Source organism: Felis catus, chromosome B1 (assembly GCF_018350175.1).
Source record: "Felis catus isolate Fca126 chromosome B1, F.catus_Fca126_mat1.0, whole genome shotgun sequence".
NCBI lineage: Eukaryota > Metazoa > Chordata > Mammalia > Carnivora > Felidae > Felis > Felis catus.
The window spans coordinates 50,187,117-50,205,868 of NC_058371.1; the positions used below are offsets into that span (position 1 = coordinate 50,187,117).

Below are 18,752 nucleotides of genomic sequence, written 5' to 3' on the forward strand. Positions count from 1 at the left end.
AAATTGACGGTCAAGATTTACTGATCTGTACCCTTCTCCCTACATAAACAGCTTGAAATGGAAGCAGTTTTGAAATTAAATCTACTTTAATACTTTCTGTGACTTCTTTTCAGAAAACAACTGACACTTCACAGAGTATATGTCTATAGTATGTGTGCGTGGGTGCGCGCATACGGGCACACATGCTTTGGAAAGTATGTTCAAATAGGAAAACAAACCTTTTGTTTTTGTATAAAAATCACAGAAAGTAACGCTTGACAATACTTGGCTGCAGGAACAGGAATTTTAAAAGGTTGAGAAACAGTATCTCACACCGAATTATGCTATTAATTCCATACAGGTAGAATAAACTAGGTAGATTACACAATATGAGTAAAATGGCCCAAAATAAAGGTCTTGGAAGCTTTTCTGTATGCCAAGTATTTGGGTTTTGTGATACAAAGACTTCTCCAGATATACCGGCATGTTCCCTCTAACCTTGGCTCATGCAGTCCCTAGGTTGGAATGCCTTAATACTTCCTCTCAGTCCACTGTTACAGGATTGAAGACTCAAATCTTCCAAGATCACACCCTGACTCTGTCCCTCTCTGAATTCCTAGGGCAGTTTAAAGTCTATAACACAAAATTTAACAAGTGATTACCCTCTGCTCAGTATTTTCTACTCTACTCATATCTAGCCAAAGCCACGTGAACGGTGGGAAAAACGCTAATCAAGTGTAAGCAGCATGAAAGAAGTTAACCTATTACAACACTCACGTGGCAGCTGAGAAACAAAACCACCCTGGCTCGTAAAGCCCAACTTTAGTTTGTAGAAGAAATGCGACAGAGTGAACGTCTTTAACCAAAGGGACCCGCCAATGGATGGGTAAGATCTCCGGGTAGCTGGGGGTGAAGAGTGGAGGGAATAAGATTCAAACCTCCTCAACACAGCAGTTTTCCTTGGTCCACCCCACTGTCTACTTCCCTTCCCAAAGTGGAAACGACGAAGTCCAAAAGGATATGGCATCACCTTTGCCCTCTGACCTAGGAGCGGAGACTCACCAGTTTCATATTGGACTTTTGGTTGCTCAGTACCAGACACTCCACTTCTCAAACGCAGAAAGCGTCTTCCGGTTCAATCTCTGCCACTAGCCCGCCGAGAGCATCGCGGGACATGCAGTCCTTTTTCTCTACGCCCCCTTCCCGGGGCATGATGGGAAATGTAGTCCTCTCTCCGTGCATCATGGGAACTGTGGTCATCTTTCTTTTTCGTCCCATTCCTCTCCAACACCTCCCTCGGTCAGCTCAAATTCATCCCCGCCGCCAATTCATCCTCCCTCTGCACCCCAGCATGATATCATGCCCCGTAGCCCGGCCTGGGACCCATGGTATTCTGGGATGTGTAGTCCCCATGGCTCTGGCCGCCCCTTTCCCCTCCTCCCTGTGGGAAGGCAGATGGGCGCGGGACTTGCCGGGATCTGTAGTTCCCTGGGGCCTCTGGATGCCAAGTTCCGAGCTTTTACTCAAGGGAGGCAGGAACTACAACTCCCAGGGCCGCCTGGCTGCAGCAGGTGGGAGCGGGGCTGTTGATATCAATATGGCGGTTGTCAGCCAGACAAAGACAGTCAGTCTGATGTGATTGAGACAAGGGAGGTTTTCAGGGGGAGACTGGGAGATAGGGGCCTCCCCTCCCCCTTCTCCTCTTCCTGTGCCGGCCTCAACCCCTCCCCAGTCCCCTCCCGACTGGCGCCCCACGCGGAAGACACCCCTCCCCCTCCCGCTTTCCCCTCCTCCCTGCCTCAGCCTTTCGTACTGGGACGTTGGGGAGGGGGCTGTGCCGGGCAGAGAGAACTCAGCAAGGATTCTGAGGTGAGTCGAGCGGTTTTGAAGCCGGACTACCTCAAGTCTCTTTCCTCACTTCTTTCTCTTCACTTTTTTTTTGTTTTTTTGAGGGGTTTTGGGGAGAAAGTGAGTGGGCTGGGAATGGGTCTCTTAAGCGGCCCGATTGAGAAGAGGGAGGAAACGGGGCTTCCGAGTGGGTAACCCGAACGCAGGGTGTGGGGTGGGGCAATTTGTGGGGGGCGATAATTGAAAGGCGTCGGCTGCTCCCCAACTCTTTTCTCCTGGTTTCCTCCACTGTGGGCGGAAGGTTTGAATCCTGGAGGTGGGGTCTCCTGTTTGGAGTTTGGGAAACTGCGAGGTGAATTTGAGGTGTGTGGATTTGTTTGGGGTTTATAAGTGTGTTTTAAACTGTGTGACGTGTACTTGTGTGATGTGTTAGTAACGAATAAATGTCTGTAGATACGAAGTTAGATAGCTGGAGTCATAGCTTTTAACTGGGCCTGGGCAGAGAAGCGTGCGTGAGGTCCCGAGTCCTGGACCTCTGGGCTGGCGACGTGGTGCGGGGTAGCTGGGGTTAGCAACTCGTTTGTGTCCCATTGCCGGCTCACACTTCTCCCCGCCTCCGCCCCCTCCCCTGGACAAATCTCCACCCCAAACTCCGGGCTGAAGAATTTTAGAAATGAGGTGGTTTGGAGATGGATTTTTGCATCCTTAAGTCCATAGATAGGTGGGAAAGGAAAAGTGTTCTTAATATTTTATTCCGGAACCGTGTTTTGGTTACACTATTGGGGCTACTTTGAAAGGAGTCCTCCACCCACCCTCACCCCGAAACAGTAGGTAGATGTATCTTGTCGTCTTCACGTTAAATGAAATAAACATTACTTAAGGTTCGGGGGCGTTCTGTGGGGGTCTGGAGTGCTGACATGTGTATGCGTCTCTGTGTGTCTACTAAGGACATAGAATGACTGTTGTGTATCTTAAGATAGGGAGACTTATTTTCGTAGTAGGAAAACTGTTGGAAATTATTTGGGGGCGGGGGGAGTAGCAGAAAAGCGCTGCTTGTATTTTTCTTCTACCCCACCCTGTTCTGTTTCGGATTTGTCTGAAAGCTCGTATGGAAGAGTGAGGAAGCATTGGGTGAGTGAAGGATGGAAGGCAGTTGACATGAAAGATACTATACTGTGTAAAGTTGAATGGTGTAAAGTGATTGCTGCTTTTTACCCTGAAGCTTTAAGAAACCCTTATGTATCTAATAGGATAGAATGATGTGACTAGTTCATTTCTCTCGGATCCTTCAGGTATAGAAACCTCTGTCTTCCCTTCCCTTCTTCCTTCCCTTCTTCGTTGTTTCAGTCCTTTCTTTCTTTCTTGGCATGCTACATTTCTTTTCCTGGATGGACATGATGCCTCTTGTGCCTGTTTATTTAGTTTGTGCTAATATGATTGTGCTTTTTGTGGTTTTGCTATAAAATGCATCATTAGATGAAGAGGACTTGCATTTGTTTTTATTTTGCATTTATGCCACAGGTAATTGTCACATCAGGATTGAAGTGCTTTGCATTAAACTGATTTTAAAATTGCACAACTAAGTTGTTAGAGCTAGGTGAATTGGAATATTTGAATTCTGATTTTTTTTCTCAAGTTTAAAGTAGAGTTATAAAGGCAAGAGGATTGCAACATCTTTTTTTCTCACAGTCTTTAATATTTAATAACATTACACCAGGAGAATTTAAGACCGTATATTTTGTAGTTTTTTCAGTCCAAAATTGAAAATTTTCACTAACCCTTCTGTGACAGTTGTGTGTGTGTGTGTGTAATGGACCTTTACATGACTAAAGGAATTGGCATAATTGCTCTTTTAACTGTTGAGACTTCAAAGTATTTACATATTTGGCTCCAAATTGATCAATTCTTGAACCTAAGAGTAAAGGACCTCAGATTCCATAAAAACTGAAAAGTCACATAGATATAATATGTGGTTTTATGGTATGTCTTATAACCTTAGATCTGAAATTTCTGCAGTTGATCATTCACACAGATAAGCTGACTATAAATATGAGGTAGTATGTATATTTAGATTGACCTGAATAGAAAAAAAACTTGTGTTTTTTAAATCTCAAATTTAGGCTATGTTGATACAAGGCTGAACCTTTGATTTGTTACAGACTAGGATTTCCACAATTTTTTGTTTTAATCTTCTATCTTAACCTGAAATATTACTTTGCCAAAACTGGAGGAAAATCCTGTATAGTTATATAATAGAGTATACATTTGCTGAAAGATATCCTTTTAGATGTAGTTTTTAGATGTTCAGTACTTATTTTAGAAATAAAAAACTCAAATGTTTAAGAGTTGGTAAAATATTATCTTCCACCTTCCCTACCTCAGATTTTCTTTTTGTTTTCTTCCGTGGAAATGCAAAGTTACTTACTGGAAAAGCTTTCATTAAACTTTTTCTGACTAGTAGTCTGGTTGAAATCACTAAAGGTAAACCAAACGTATTCCTTGCATTTAGTGGAGGTGATTCTGTTGCATTTTAAGCACTGAGCATTAAAATGATGTAAAGCCTTTACTGCAGGTTAAAACATAAAACACTGTCAGCGTGTGGAAGTCATATGGTTTATGAAAAAAGTAGAAAATCAGGGCATTGGTGCCTGTCCAGCTTAAAATTTCATCCCGTAACTGTGAAAGACACATTTATTTGAATATGATTGCTTCTAAAAATGTTGCCTGTATTATGGGAAGTTGAGAATCCAAACTGTTTTTAACCAATCTGTTGCTAGTTTAGTGTATTGCATATCATGAATACTGTGGTTGCAAATGTGCATCAGGGAGCCTTTAGGGGTCAGCTTTATGTTGAATGTCTTTGGTGAGGCTTCATTTTCACTGGTGTATGAACAGATTTCACTCTTCTTAGCACAAATCCATAGTTGAAGCATCACTAATAGTACTGGTAAATTATAAAATATATTGCAACAAATCTCATAAGTTAATCATTTTTAAAAAAATAGAGGTAACCAGTTTATGGCTGTTTTTGTGGAACGTGTTGAAATGGCATTGCTTGTTTCAGTAGATGTTGAACACATTGGGGATACTTATACTAAGTTTGTTCATTTGGGGTCTTTTGTATGTTATTTTCAGTCCATCCACTTTTAAATGTTGCAGACAGCTTCCGTGTTTCTTGTAAAACCATGTTTGCTTTTTTGGTTCATTTCTTTGCAGCTCTTGCATCTATTATTTTTGTCTGCAGATCTTTAAACTTGAAGTATTTCTCTTGGAAATTAGAAATTTACCCTAGGGTGTCATTTTTCATAAATGAAAGTTGGTGTACCACTCAGCCTTTTAAAAATGTGAACATTTATAGGTAAACTAGAAAGTGCTCAGTGAAAATGTGTTGAATTTGTTTGTTTTGAGAACCTGCTTTATTTAGTTTTTTTTGGCTTCCAGAGTTAATTTTGTAGCTCCCTTTGCTTTTTGGCTGGATTTTTCTCTTTAACTGCTGGGTTTTGCTTCTCAATTTAGTAGAACTTTAATTTATAAAAAAAAATTGTTATGAGTGGAAATCACAGCTTGTCTAGAGTGTCATATAGCTATATTTACATATGCACTCACATAAAGCACCATTATGTTTGTTTATATATGAAATTGGTGTATATTTGTGAGACATACAGCCTGTAAAAAAGGAATCTGAACCATAGATAACAGGAGGCTAAACAGTGGCTCAAACTAGAAACCGGAGTAACTACCACCATATGCTGTCCACATGATAGGAACTCTGGAGATTTTCACCATCATTATAAAGCATTATTTTAACAGATTCTGCCAAAATCTGTTTCTCTCAAAATGGAAGCTATTGGTATTGAAATTTTTCTCAAAATAGTATTAATTACTAGGTGACTTAGATTCCTACATGCAGCTGTCTCCCCACCTGACTCTTACAGGTCTTAGGGCCCAACATAACTAAAGATTTTTCTGATTATTTGAGGTATAACTTCTAGTTAGAGACTGTTTAAACTTAATCCAGTGCTTTAGATAACTTGCTTTTCTTGATCTTAGATGAAACAAGTTGGAAATTTACTATAACATGTCTTGGACACTTTCCAAGAGCATTTAGTTACTGGAAGTCTTTGGCTCTAGCATAGTTTTACCCTTACAATGGTCATAAGGTTGAACTTACAGTAAGTTTTTCCAGTAGTTATTATAATTCTGATGCAGTACTTTACAGATCCTTGACTTGGGGTATAAGTAAGGATAGCAGTTTTTATTTTTGCTTTTTCATTTTTCAAAGGAGAAAAAACTATATTTAGCTTCGAAGTTATGAGTTATTTTACTTTTTTTGAATCTTACAATAGGTGTCTATAGACCCTTCCTTATAAATGATCAGATGAATCTAATTTATTCAGAGGGCATTTAGGTTTTTCACAACTTAGAATGCCAGTTAGATAAGAATGTTTACTAAATTGCACATATTCTCAGTAGCTTCTCTGTATTTTATGTTCAGTGATAGTCTGTGTGTGGTTTATCAAAAACATTTAATAGCTCTCTTTACTGCATACATATTAAACAATTAGTGTGGTGTTGCCAAGGGGCAGTCATTTTAATGTATATAGTTACAGTTTTCAGAAAGGGGAAAGTCAAATGCTGTGGCTATTGCTGAAATGAAGATGACCCGAGACTAAATTTATCTGCTTTAAGATTTTGATAAAGTAGTGGTGTGATTAAAATGTGAAGCTGTAGGGTGGGGCCTAGTCAGTCAAGACTTGAGTTATTCTGATTCTCCACATCCAATCATAGAATCAAGTTGATTTTATATCCTTTGTATCTATCAGTTCACTTTTCATTATATGCTATTCCCTCAATTCAGGCCTTTATCATTTCTGTCTTGCCACATCAGTCTCTTAACTAATCTTACTACTTTCACTATTTTTTCTTAGTCATTTTTCACTCCTACTGAGTGATCTTGCTAAAACAAAATGTGAATTTGATTGTTAGCCGTAACTTTGCCTGTAATCCTTCAGTGGCTCCCCAGCCTTTCCAATAAATCTAAACTGTCATTCCACCTGTGTCCCAGTCCTGGCTTTGCTAATTACTGGCTGTGTGACTTTGGGTAAGTCATTTAATCTGTCTGTTCCTCATTTTCCTCATCTGTAGAATGGGGATAAACAGTTCGCACTTTATAGGATTATCATGAGCCTTTAGAATGCTGTTAAGTCCCTAGAATACGTCAGGCATATCATAAATGTTAACTATTATTATTATCATGTTATTCCATGTATTTTGTGTTCTGGTTCCTGCCTTGTATTTTATCATTATCAACTCCAGACCCTATGCCATTGCCATGCCAAACTACTGGTAGGCCAAACAGGCACTCTTTAGCATAGATAAGGAGGGTGGGGTACATTATTAGTCTGTAAGGGTTGCAATTGTTAGTAATGTCTTCAAAAGTAAGGAATTAATTGTGAACTTTAAAACCTATTGCTGTATAAAGAATGATAGTATATTCTGTTGCTTTGGCTTCTGTTTTTTCCTCTCTAAATAAAAGGCAGTATTAGATTATTGCCTAATTCAGACAATTCAAAGTTTATTTTTTTTGCCTTAATACATTTTTATGTTTCTAACATAGTTTCCCCCTTGCTAATCCAACCTATTCATCTTCTTACCTAACTTCATGAAAGCCCTTTAAATCTGTATAGTTTCTTTCACTTTTTTCCCCACACATCCAAATTCTTACTCTATTTCAGTTTTGTTTTGTTTTGTTTTTTAACATGGCTATAGAGACAATTGAGTAGTTGCATTATGGGATTTGGAAGCTTCTTTGACAAACATCTGTTTTATTTATGTACTAATATTTATACTTGAGGTTGGGTGGCTAGTTTATTTCTACTGCTTCAGTTGATTTTCCAAAGTGGTAGATGATACACATATGGCAATTTATATTTGTGTCTCATTCCTCTCGAGGAGAAAGAATGTTCTGTTTTTACCAAATTGAGACAAGGATAAATGTTACCCAAAACTATGGTATAGAGGCAGCAAGATGATAGCTAAGGTACCAGTCCAGATAAAATGTAATTTTTGTAGGAGGCTAAATTATGACTGTAGTTTGCAGTCATTTAGCTGGGCATATACATTCATGGAACATAATTGTTCATTGTGGAGAACTTGAAAGTAGCTGTTCTGAATATTATCTTTATTTGGTTGAAAATCCATTTTCTGGAGTCAAAGATAGCCTATGTTTAGTTTTACATAGTAGCTGTTTAGAACCATTCAGGACAAGAATATTTGCTGTACACTCTGTTGTCTGAGGAAGACCTCTCTGAAAAGATGGCATGATGTTATTTATTTGAAATTTTGTATCCTCTTTTCCAAAAAACTTTCATTTTCCTCCAAAGGTGGTAGGTCTAAAGGTTAAATAAAAATATTTTTTAGTTTTTTGCCTTCAAAAAAGTATTTTTCTTTTAGTAAAGTATAATAATTTAAAAATAAATCTATTACTTTTATTTCAATGCAACACAGCCATCATCCAACCTTGTCTTCCCTAAAACAAGGAATTATTTACAAGAGTACAAGTTATTGGTTACTTCCCATTTTAAGTTCCATTTTCTGAAATAGAATGTCTTAATTGACAGCATGTCAATTAAGTGAGTTCACTATGTTATTGACAATGTAAGTTTGTATGTATAAAAGATTAGGTCTCTACTTTCTGGTCAGCTAAATAGGCTATTTAGGTTAATTAAAAAAAATATATATGGTATTTTTGTTACTAATTAAAGTAATACGTTGTTTGCTTATTCATTTATTTTGAATTATTATTCATTTTGAAATAATTGTAGATTCACAGGACGTTGCAAAAATAGTAGAAAGGGCCCTATACCTTTCACCCAGTTTCCCCTAATGGTTACATCTTATGTAACTTTAGTGCAGTATTAAAATTGGGAAATTGATATTGGTACAGTGTATGTTTATAGTTCTATGCCATTTTATTATGTGTGGATTCTATAACCACCACCACAATCAGATACTATTCAAGAACTATTCTGTTGTTATAAAGATTGAGTAAGTCCCCTCTTAGTCATAAATTTTGTTTTGTCAAATGTAACTAAGGAGAAGGACACCAATTAACCAATTTTTGAATCAGTAATTTCACTCTTTTGCCTTTTGTAGTAGTTCAGAAATTCTTTTGGCACATCTTGAAATTTCTTATGGAAAATTCCAATGAGACTTTCTTGTGAGAATTTAAAAATTGGCAAGCTTTACTTAATTGAGGATTTATAATATTAATACCCATTAAACTTGTTAGTAAAAGTTAGTAACCTTGACATTTTTGGTAAAGTGCAAGTTTTAAATGAATTCAAGGCTTAAGTGATATATTTCTTGCCAGACTGGAAGTATGCTAGAATCTATATAAGATAACCAAATTATAATTGTTCTGATGTTAGTTTGGTCTTTAACAGTGTTAAAACAAACTTGCCAGATTAATTGATTGTGAGCTCATGTGGTAGTTTTATTTTGGATTTGTTCTAAGGGAACGCTCTTCAGAGAAAGTCAGTTCAAAGATTATTTCCAGAGAAAGGATCTGTAGAGGAAAAAAAGGGTTCCAGATACTATTGTTAGTCTAGGTACAAGAAAGGACTATCAGGTTAAAGGCTGGTTACAGGACTGACCTTTGCCTTCTCTTTATCAGTTGTGTAAATTAAGAAACCTGTCTTTAAAGATGAGGCTATTAATTTAATATACTACTAATTATCATAGACATCAGATAACAAAGATCTGCTTTAAACAGGCTAACAAAAGATTTTCAAACATGTTACCAAAAAAGATATATCATTGTGGGCTTTTTCTCCTCTGAGTTTGAGACAGTTTTTTGTGCACAATGATAATTTCCTTTGAAAACATCAATTAAATTCTAATTTGTTTCATTGACAAGAACATGGCAAGTATTGGTGGTACTTTCTCATAAGTCAGGTTTGTATTTAGAAAACTTTTTGGCTAACCTGAAATTTCACTTCCTGCTGCAATTTTTTTTTTCCTCTTTGGATTTATCTGTTGCCAGCTTTTTATTTATCTCGGTGTATAATCTAAAAAAAAAAATAGTATTTTAATCAGGGATTCTTTTGGCTTTAGAGGGAGGTTGTTATAGGGATCCAGCTGTTTGGGGTTATGCAAAAGGGAAATCTGTCAGGAATCTGAGAAGCTAGTCTATCTGCCTCTCATTCTGTGGATGTATGGTTTCTTGTCTTGCCTTCTCTTTTTATGTCTGCTTCATCAACCTTTTGTTACTTCTCCTTTCCACTTCTATTTGCCTTGCTGTATTTTTTCCACAGTTTGTTTCTCCATGACTTTGACTTACAGGTGGATTTGGTTTGCCAGTGGTGCTGACTTGAACTGTTCTTTTCTTTTGACTAAAGCTTACTTCTTAGTGGTGACTGTGCTTCTTTTATTTAGTTCAAGTGGCTAGAGAGAAATCTGAATGTATTGCATGACCATGAGTTAGATGTCAATTTGTATTTCATGACCTTGGGGATAGGACACAAGGGGAAGTCACCTTTTTATACAAGGCTAATGCTTTTGGTGCTCTGCATGAGGAGGATTCTCTTGTAGAGGTTGAACAGGGCACTCAGTTAAACATGTCAAGTATAGCAGCGCATGTTTAGGTACTCTGTGGGATATAAAGATTAGTTGGATTTAATCCTTTTCTTCAAAGATCAAATAATTTGCAGGAAATGGCAAAAGTCTCAGTGTAATTTAGTGTTAGCTTTTTATGTTCTTCACCTCAGGCAAACCAGAAAGATGACAAAGTAGAACTATGGAACTAGACAGGATTAAGGACAGAACCAGAGGTAACACTAGACATGGCTGTTCCATCTTAACAGTTTGAATCACAGATCTGCTAAAGTTTGAAAGTACATGAAGCTATTCTTTCAGGATCCTAGTTGCTGCTGTCAAGGTGGGTCCCCTGTTGACTAAAGAGGCTTTTTTTTCAGTTCTGCCTCTTATCAAGTAAACAGCCTGTTGGCTGTCATTTGCCCCATCATTGAGGTTGAGAGACATCTTGAAAGAACTCACTTTTTCAGAAACAGGAACACTGCTGTAGATATGGTCTATATGGTGACAACCATTTTCATTTCATGAAAGATGAAAACGTCTTTCATTCCTGACAAGCTTTTGTGCTAAATTAATACCCATTAAACTTTCTAGCAAAAGTTAGTAACAAAGATGGAACATTTGGGTCCCCTTACTCTAAAGGCAATAAATAGGCATTCATATGGTGAGTCTGTAGTAGTGAGCATTTTATTTTCTTCACTACAGATCTGACAACGTAAGAATTGACATACTGGGTCAATCCAGTGTCTAGTCAACAACATATGTTATATTTAACAGAGGATCCATGATGTCAGGCAAAGGAACTAGAGCTTTCTTCTCCCTGTGTCAGTATTGGAGTTGGTATGGATTTAAGAGCTAAAAACTCCAAAGCTAAAGTCTTGATTGTGTTAACCAAACCAAGACTGGGATTTTAGAATAAGTCAAGCATAGGCAATGAAAGAATTTAGAAGATCTGTGTCAGATTATATAAGCCATCGAAGATAAACAGTTGGCGAGTCCTAGAGTTCTAATACTTAGACAACACAGGAAGACAGTACATCTCAACTTTTTGAAAAATAATTGCCTGGAAAATATATTAAGATTTTTGTTTTCTGAGCTCCACCCCCAGATTTAAAAAATTTTAGTTGGGCCCAGGAATGTGTCCTTCGTAAATGCCAGGTAATTCTAATAAGATGGCCTTTGGAACTTTTGGAAAATGCACAGACATAACATAAAACCTACTGAGAACTTACTACGTGCTTGGTTTTATGGTAGAATACTTAGTAATGTTAAATGTCTATACAACTTGAAATGTTTCCTCCCTGATATGTGCCTGCCTTATTTTAAATATCCATATCCATCCTCTATAACTGCTTATGCCACTAAATTGTGCCATGGGGTGTGTTTTGGTTAATCGTGGCTGTTTTTCTAGATGTTATACTTAATGGTTAGTATTATACCCCAAATCATCTAGTCTTTTATGGTATATCATCCATTCATTTTCTTTAACTTTTATATATTTAAAAAAATTTTTTTTAATGTCTACCTTTGAGAGAGAGACAGAGAGACGGTGTGAGTGGGTAAAGGGCAGAGAGAGAGACAGAGACCCAGAATCTGAAGCAGGCTCCAGGCTCTGAGCTGTCAGCACAGAGCCTGACGTGGGGCTCAAACCCACATGACCTGAGCTGAAGTCGGATGCTCAACTGACTGAGCCACCCAGGCGCCCCTTAAACTTTTATATTTTTATATACCAACTCTTAAGGCAATCCTTCCCCTGGTCCCTACTCCCACCCCCCTTTGGTCGATAAGTTCTCCCTTACCCTTGTTTTCTAAATCTATTAAGCAAGGTTTTTTTTTCAATATATCTGCTTTGATATATCAACCATCTCATGAACCTTTACCCTCACAAAGTAATTTCTCACCTTTTTTTTCTTTTTTTTTTTAATGTCATCATTCTTCTCAGAGTCTTTTAATTAATCCTAGAATATTGAGCTGATTGAGAACATGGACTTGAGACTACCTAGGTGTAAATCTGACTTCCACACAACTTACTGTGTAACTTTGCATGAACCTTGCTGTATGTATCCATTTTTCTTTCTATAAATTGGAGATAAATAATTGTACCCATATCACAGGATTGTTGTGGGCATATGAGGCAATATTTGTAAAGTGCTTAGGAGACTGGTTCCACAGATGAAGGCACACCTTATCATTTTACTATTAGTTGGCCTCTGCTTCTGTTTCTAAGGTATTTACTCTCCTGAATCATTAGAATTCTCATATGTTGCAAGTAATGTTTTTCTAGCTATTTTTGTTCCTTGATTTGTTTTTCTTCTCAGTTAACCTTTTGTAGGCTTTAATTGCATTTGATGCAAATGCCTATTTCCTTTTAGTTAAAATTCTTTCTTATCCAGATCTTCTCCCTTCCATCATCCTTTTACTTTCTTTTTAAAATTTATCTCTGGTCTTGGAGTTCCTGGACTTAAAACCTTTAAAACACCCCTTTAGTACTTTCCTTTTCGTGCTTCTCTCCCTCCCCCATCTAATTCATCAGCAATGTTCCACTGATTCTTTCACCATCACATCTCTTAGATCTTTTTACATCTATAGTTGCCATCCTCATCACTTCTTGCTGAGATGATTACAACAGTAAAACTGGCCTCTCTGCCTCTTCCCTACTTTATTCCATGGTGCACAGTACTGTTAGAATAATTTTCATCAAACACTTTTCATCAAGTCATTCAAGAAGTTGCTGTACCTTAGTTTGAATTGTGTTATATTCCAATTTTAATCCCCATGCTTTTTTTTTAAGGTTCTTTAACATTTTCTTTCCTCCCTTACTGATAATGTGTTTTCTTATTCCTAAAGATTTTTTCTCAATTACGTTCAAGTAAATTACCTTTCTTCCTGCTATATGTTTTCAGCCTTCAATTCTTGGTATTTTCTACTTTCTCCCACTTAATATCTTGTATATCCTTATCTTGCCAGTTAAAACCTTCTTAATAAAGCCCACTTAAAGCCTTTTCTCTCTGAGGAGGTACTTTCCGATGGATTCTGTCACACTTGGCCCAGTCATTTACTCCATATATAAGCTGTACATGTGCACTCAGCTAATAGTATATATAATTTGAATTTACTTACAATGTGTATCGCATTTTAAATATTCTAGTTTTCATTTTGTGTATGAATTAGATTCTAGCTGAAGTGTAAGTTCCTTTAGTCTCTTATTGACTTATCCCTCTCTGCATTCTTTTTCCTTCCCCTTTAATTTTCAAAGTCCATTTATTCTTATTCATCTAATATTGATTACATATGATATATAAGACATAGGCCTAAACTCTAGGAAGCTCACAGTTTGGATTTGATAAGATCAGAAAGAAGACTGAACCCAGAGGTACAGATTTCAATACTGCACCTGAGTTATTCTTGGTTCAGTAATTTCTCTGATCTACCCTCAAAAATAGTGATTAACACCAGGTAGATTGCCGATTTTAGCTTCCTGACAAATACTTTTGGCTGTAGAATGCTGGTACCAATGATAGTGATTAAGAATGGTCACTGTAGATGATACGTAAGAGTTTTAAGTTCCCTCTTTCCTGAGGATAAGCTCAGTTTTCCCCTCTTTTTGCCGGAACAGCAGGAGGTATACGGACTTAGAATTGCAATTATAATGTTATTACATAGAAAAGAATCCAAACAATGAAGAAGTATTTGTAAAATAATAAGTGTAGCTACCCTCTCCTCTTCCTAACATATTCTACCCCAGTGTTCTATTACTCATAACAAACCTCTTCAAAACAGTAGCTTAAAACAACAAAATGATTTTATTATTCTCTTACAGGGTTCTGGGGGTTTAGTTAAGTGATTCTTACTTGGGATTTCTTACCTGGAGTCATCTGAACTAGCTCACTCATGTGTCTGATGCCCAGGTTGGGAGAACTGAAAACAACTGAAGGCTGGTGGTTCTCCAGTATGGTGGCTTCAGGATAGTTGGACTTCCTACATGGTACCTCAGGGCTCCAAACTCAAGTGTCGCAGAGAGAAAGAAAGCTAGGCATATCGCTTTTTATGACTTAGCCTTGGAAACCACACAATGTTACTTCCTCTGTATTCTGTTTATTGAGGCAGTCCTGCTGGCCTGCCTGGGTTCAAGAGCAGGGAACACAGAATCTTGATAGGAAGAGTGGCAAGGTTCTAGAAGAGCATGTATGAAGGAAATATTGTTATGCCAGTTATGGAAAATGCAAGAGGGATTGCATGGGATAAATGCTATTAGTAATTTGGTTTACTGTCAGATCTTTTTCTTTGCACGTACAAATCGTATTTCCAAATACCAACTTAAATAATTGTATCATATCCAACTTACATCTCTTTAACAATATGTGATGGTGTCAGTACATAAAGACTCACCTTAAATTTTTGTATATCAAAATGAGTGAATCATACATAATTTGCTATTACAATGGTAGACATTTAAGCTTTCTGAAATTTATGCATAAGGAACCTCTCTTGACTGGTGTTGGATGGTCCTGCAGTAAATGTTGCAGTGAATAGAACCGTGTAGTCAAAGATAATAAGCTTTCTCCTTATGCTGCTCTACCAACCATCTGGAAGTTGTTTTTTAAATTTCTTTTGTTTCTTTTGCTGCTTCTGCCATCTTTTCCTGCCCTGACCTATTCAGTAATTCTGTGCTTCTGTTTTGATCTCAGAAGGGTTGTGCTAGAAATGGAAATATCATCATATATAAATTAAAGCTGTCTTATTCACTTACTATTTTATCCACGTTGTGAAGTTAAGGGTAGTTTTTTTTTTTCTTCCTGTTATGTATAGAAAAGCCATCTTATATGACTTACTTTGAATTAGTAGTTGATCATTTATTCAAAAAAGTTGGTTATAGTAAAAATCATTAAAAACTAATTACTTTAATGAAACTATATACATATACATGTATTCATCAATTGTTTGATACAGGGCAGTAGTTCTCAGTTGGGATAATTTTACCCCCTAGAGATATTTGGCAATGTTTGGAGACATTTTTGATTGTCATAGCTGGGTGAGGGTGCTGTTGCCGTTGTGGGTAGTAAAGAGGCTAGGGGTATGCTGCCAAACATCTTTGAATTCAGAGGGCAGTATTGTACCACAATCTCCAAAGAATTTTCCAGTCCAAAATGTCCATAGTGCCAGGATCAAGAAACCTTGATCTAAGGTTAAGGGCTTTCTTTTCTTGGTATATGAATCCACAGATTGGCACTCTGCATTAGATTTTCATGCATATACTATACCCAAATGTATTATTTATGATTTCAAGTTTTGATTTCTTTAAAATGGAAAGAGACCTTGAAGACACTTACTTTATAATCTGTGAATCAAATCTTAATATTTTATTATTTTCCCCAAGTTTTTTATGGTAGTCTCACCCACACCCAACTCAATAGCATTTTCTTTTTTAGATTTTTTTTTAATGTTTATTTATTTTTGAGAGAGAGAGATTGTGTGTGCAAGCAGGGGAGGGGCAGAGAGGGAGAGGGAGGCACAGAATCTGAAGCAGGCTCCAGGCTCTAAGCTGTCAGCACAGAGCCTGGTGTGGGGCTCAAATTCATGAACTGTGAGATCATGACCTGAGCTGAAATTGGAACCCTAACTGACTGAGCCACCCAGGTGCCCCAGTATTTTCTTTTTTTAAAGTAAGTCATCTATTATACCAAAATATTTCATCTATTTTTTTTCTACTTAGTTTTCATAGAAACAATTCTTCATGCTCCTATTTTGTTGGTTTTAGATGATAGATAATTAAATCCCACAATTGCAAGAATACTTGATGTATTCCTGTGAGGGATACAAACCAACCTACTCTTGGTTGGCACAAAGAAGAGTGTATGAGGTAGGTGCCATTAGCATCCCATATCTGGTTTAAAAGGGGAATTTGGATGGCATTGATTGGTTGTGATGGTTGGTTAAGTGGAGGTTGGCTAAGAGCTTCTACATGAACAGTAAGGAACTGAGAAATTTTTGTTGTTAAAAAGAATTGTTCTCAAAGTAAGTTCATTGAAAACCATTTCTTAAATAAATGAACAAGTCCAAAACAAACCATACACACATGGAAAGCAAACACAGACAAACAAAAAAAGTACAAGCATAAGACAGTGTTATATTACAGTTGAGTTTTGTCTTACTCCAAACTGGTAGAATTTGTGAGGATATCATGGAGTATAAAGGACAGAGGCAATACCAGTGGTGGCCTTCAAAAGAGAATAATGATCTTCACTCTTGATGTATGTGCTTTGGAATTTAGCAGTTTTAGGTATTTGTGATTATCAGGAAGCCATGTCTATCTAAAAATTAATAAATTGTTTGCTGAGTTCCAATCCCTTTCATGAAGCATTTTTTTGTGTGTGCTTCAAAGACTATTATCAGCTGGCTATATCCTATTTACCAACTCTGTTTTAAGCAGGTTACCTTCCATGATTGTCTTGTACTTCTGGATTACCTTTATCTGGACCTTTGCATAATAAACCCCATCAGCCAGTTTCCTGCTTTTTACCAAAACATTCTTTATACTTCTTTAAAATACTTAAAGTCAGAATCTCAATTTTCACTAAATAATTGGTTCTAACACATTTTCAATCGTTGTATTACTAGCACATTTTTTAGTTTTGATTATATGAATTTTCATAATATATGCATAATTTTGGCTACGTGAACTTGTGCAAGCTGATTTATTGCCTAATAAAGTGGTGTTACTTAGAATTTCATCAGAGATTAATCAGAGAAATCCGGAAACTGGCATTTTAGATACCCAGTGAATTATCTAATAACTAGTATCCAGTGGGAAATAGAACCTGAATTAAATGGTTGCTCCTTTCAGAGCTAGAAGATTAAGCTCAATTAGAATAGAATTGTTAAAGTTGTTAATTACTATTTGTGTAGTTATTGGGGGAAAATATTACCTCTTTTTCCCTGCACTTTCTCTTAATGGTGTTTTTTGTTTGTTTTGTTTTTGTTTTTTTTTTTTAAATCTAGAGAAACAGTAAGAGAAGGATAAGAGATTACTTAGAGCATCATGGCTGGGTTAACTCTTAATGAGATTTTTAAAAATAATCATTTCTTTTAAGCTTTTATGAAAACAAAATTTATTGCATAGAAAACTATTTTATTTGTGTATTTATGTAGTTGTCTTACATGACATTTATAAAATATATTACATTTATGAAATACTCATGTGAACATTTTTTTTACTTTGTATTTCCATTTCCACTCCCCTTTTGTTTTTTTAAAAGTTTATTTATTTATTTTGAGAGAGACAAAGTGTGAGTGGGAGAGGGGCAGAGAGAAGAGAGGGAGAGAGAGAATCTCAAGCAGGCTCCGTGCATGGTCAGCGTGCAGAGCCTGATGTGGGGCTCAAACCCATGAAACCATGAGATCATGACCCAAGCTGAGATCAAGAGTTGGTTGCTTAACTGACTGAGCCACCCAGGCGTACCCGTCTGCCTTTTCAAGCCTAATAGTATAAGTAGAGATTCTTAGGAAAAACTTTTTGAAAAGGATGTTTTGAACAGATTATCAAACTAATAATTCCTGATGTATCAAGATAATAAATTTTTTTTTTCTACATTTATTTATTTTTGGGACAGAGAGAGACAGAGCATGAACAGGGGAGGGGCAGAGAGAGAGGGAGACACAGAATCGGAAGCAGGCCCCAGGCTCTGAGCCATCAGCCCAGAGCCTGACGCGGGGCTCGAACTCACGGGCCGCGAGATCGTGACCTGGCTGAAGTCGGACGCTTAACCGACTGCGCCACCCAGGCGCCCCAAGATAATAAATTTTAAGTCAAACATATTTTAAATGTTATCACAAGTATGTGGAAAATAATTAAATGGGAATTTTGAGACAGAAAAACTAATTTCTTTTAAATGAAAGATTATTTTCCAAATGAACCATATATGCAGGATTCAGTTTAGAAGAGGCACAGTAAATATTTTAAGGCAGTTTATTGAATATGTGTCATGATGATTTTTCCATTGTTGGTACTTCTGTCAACAAGCTTTAATGCAGAATCCTTGAAAGGAAAGGACCAAAAATAATCTGGTTTATCAGTTGTGTCCAATAAGGAAATGAAGGGAGAAAAATGTTCTTGTCTTAAGTCTTATTGCCAGGGTAGAACCCAGGTCACCTATCTTCTCATTTTACATTCTCTCTATTGTACTACATGTTAGAAAAGGCAACTGAAACTTTCTAATTCATTGTGCTCAAATTCTGTAAATTTGTGATGGACATTTAGGGAATTTGAATAACTTCCTTTTTATAGATTTTTAACAGTGATTCATTCAGTTTGTCTCTTTTGTTTACATTAT

The 18,752-nt window shown here is 36.9% G+C and overlaps 2 protein-coding genes across 14 annotated transcripts in view; one reads left to right on the plus strand and one right to left on the minus strand.

Moving 5' to 3' along the window:
* The window catches only part of INTS9 (integrator complex subunit 9), a 103,011-nt gene extending 101,665 nt beyond the window's left edge, over window positions 1-1,346 (minus strand). Inside the window, exon 1 of one of the 5 annotated variants that reach the window (XM_019828624.3) lies at window positions 1,042-1,346. Coding sequence is in view for 2 of the 5 variants with exons in the window: in XM_045055618.1 (XP_044911553.1) it covers window positions 757-1,006 (250 nt within the window). In the remaining 3 variants the exon portion in view is untranslated. The other 4 variants (XM_006930745.5, XM_045055620.1, XM_045055618.1 and 1 more) reach the window with 4 other exon arrangements.
* A 195-nt stretch (window positions 1,347-1,541) lies between these two features.
* The window catches only part of HMBOX1 (homeobox containing 1), a 196,810-nt gene continuing 179,599 nt past the window's right edge, over window positions 1,542-18,752 (plus strand). For 3 of the 9 annotated variants that reach the window (XM_019828625.3, XM_019828626.3, XM_019828627.3), the window contains exon 1: window positions 1,542-1,848. The gene's annotated coding sequence lies outside the window, so the exon portion shown is untranslated. The remainder of the gene's footprint in view (window positions 1,849-18,752) is intronic. The other 6 variants (XM_045055621.1, XM_045055622.1, XM_045055623.1 and 3 more) reach the window with 3 other exon arrangements.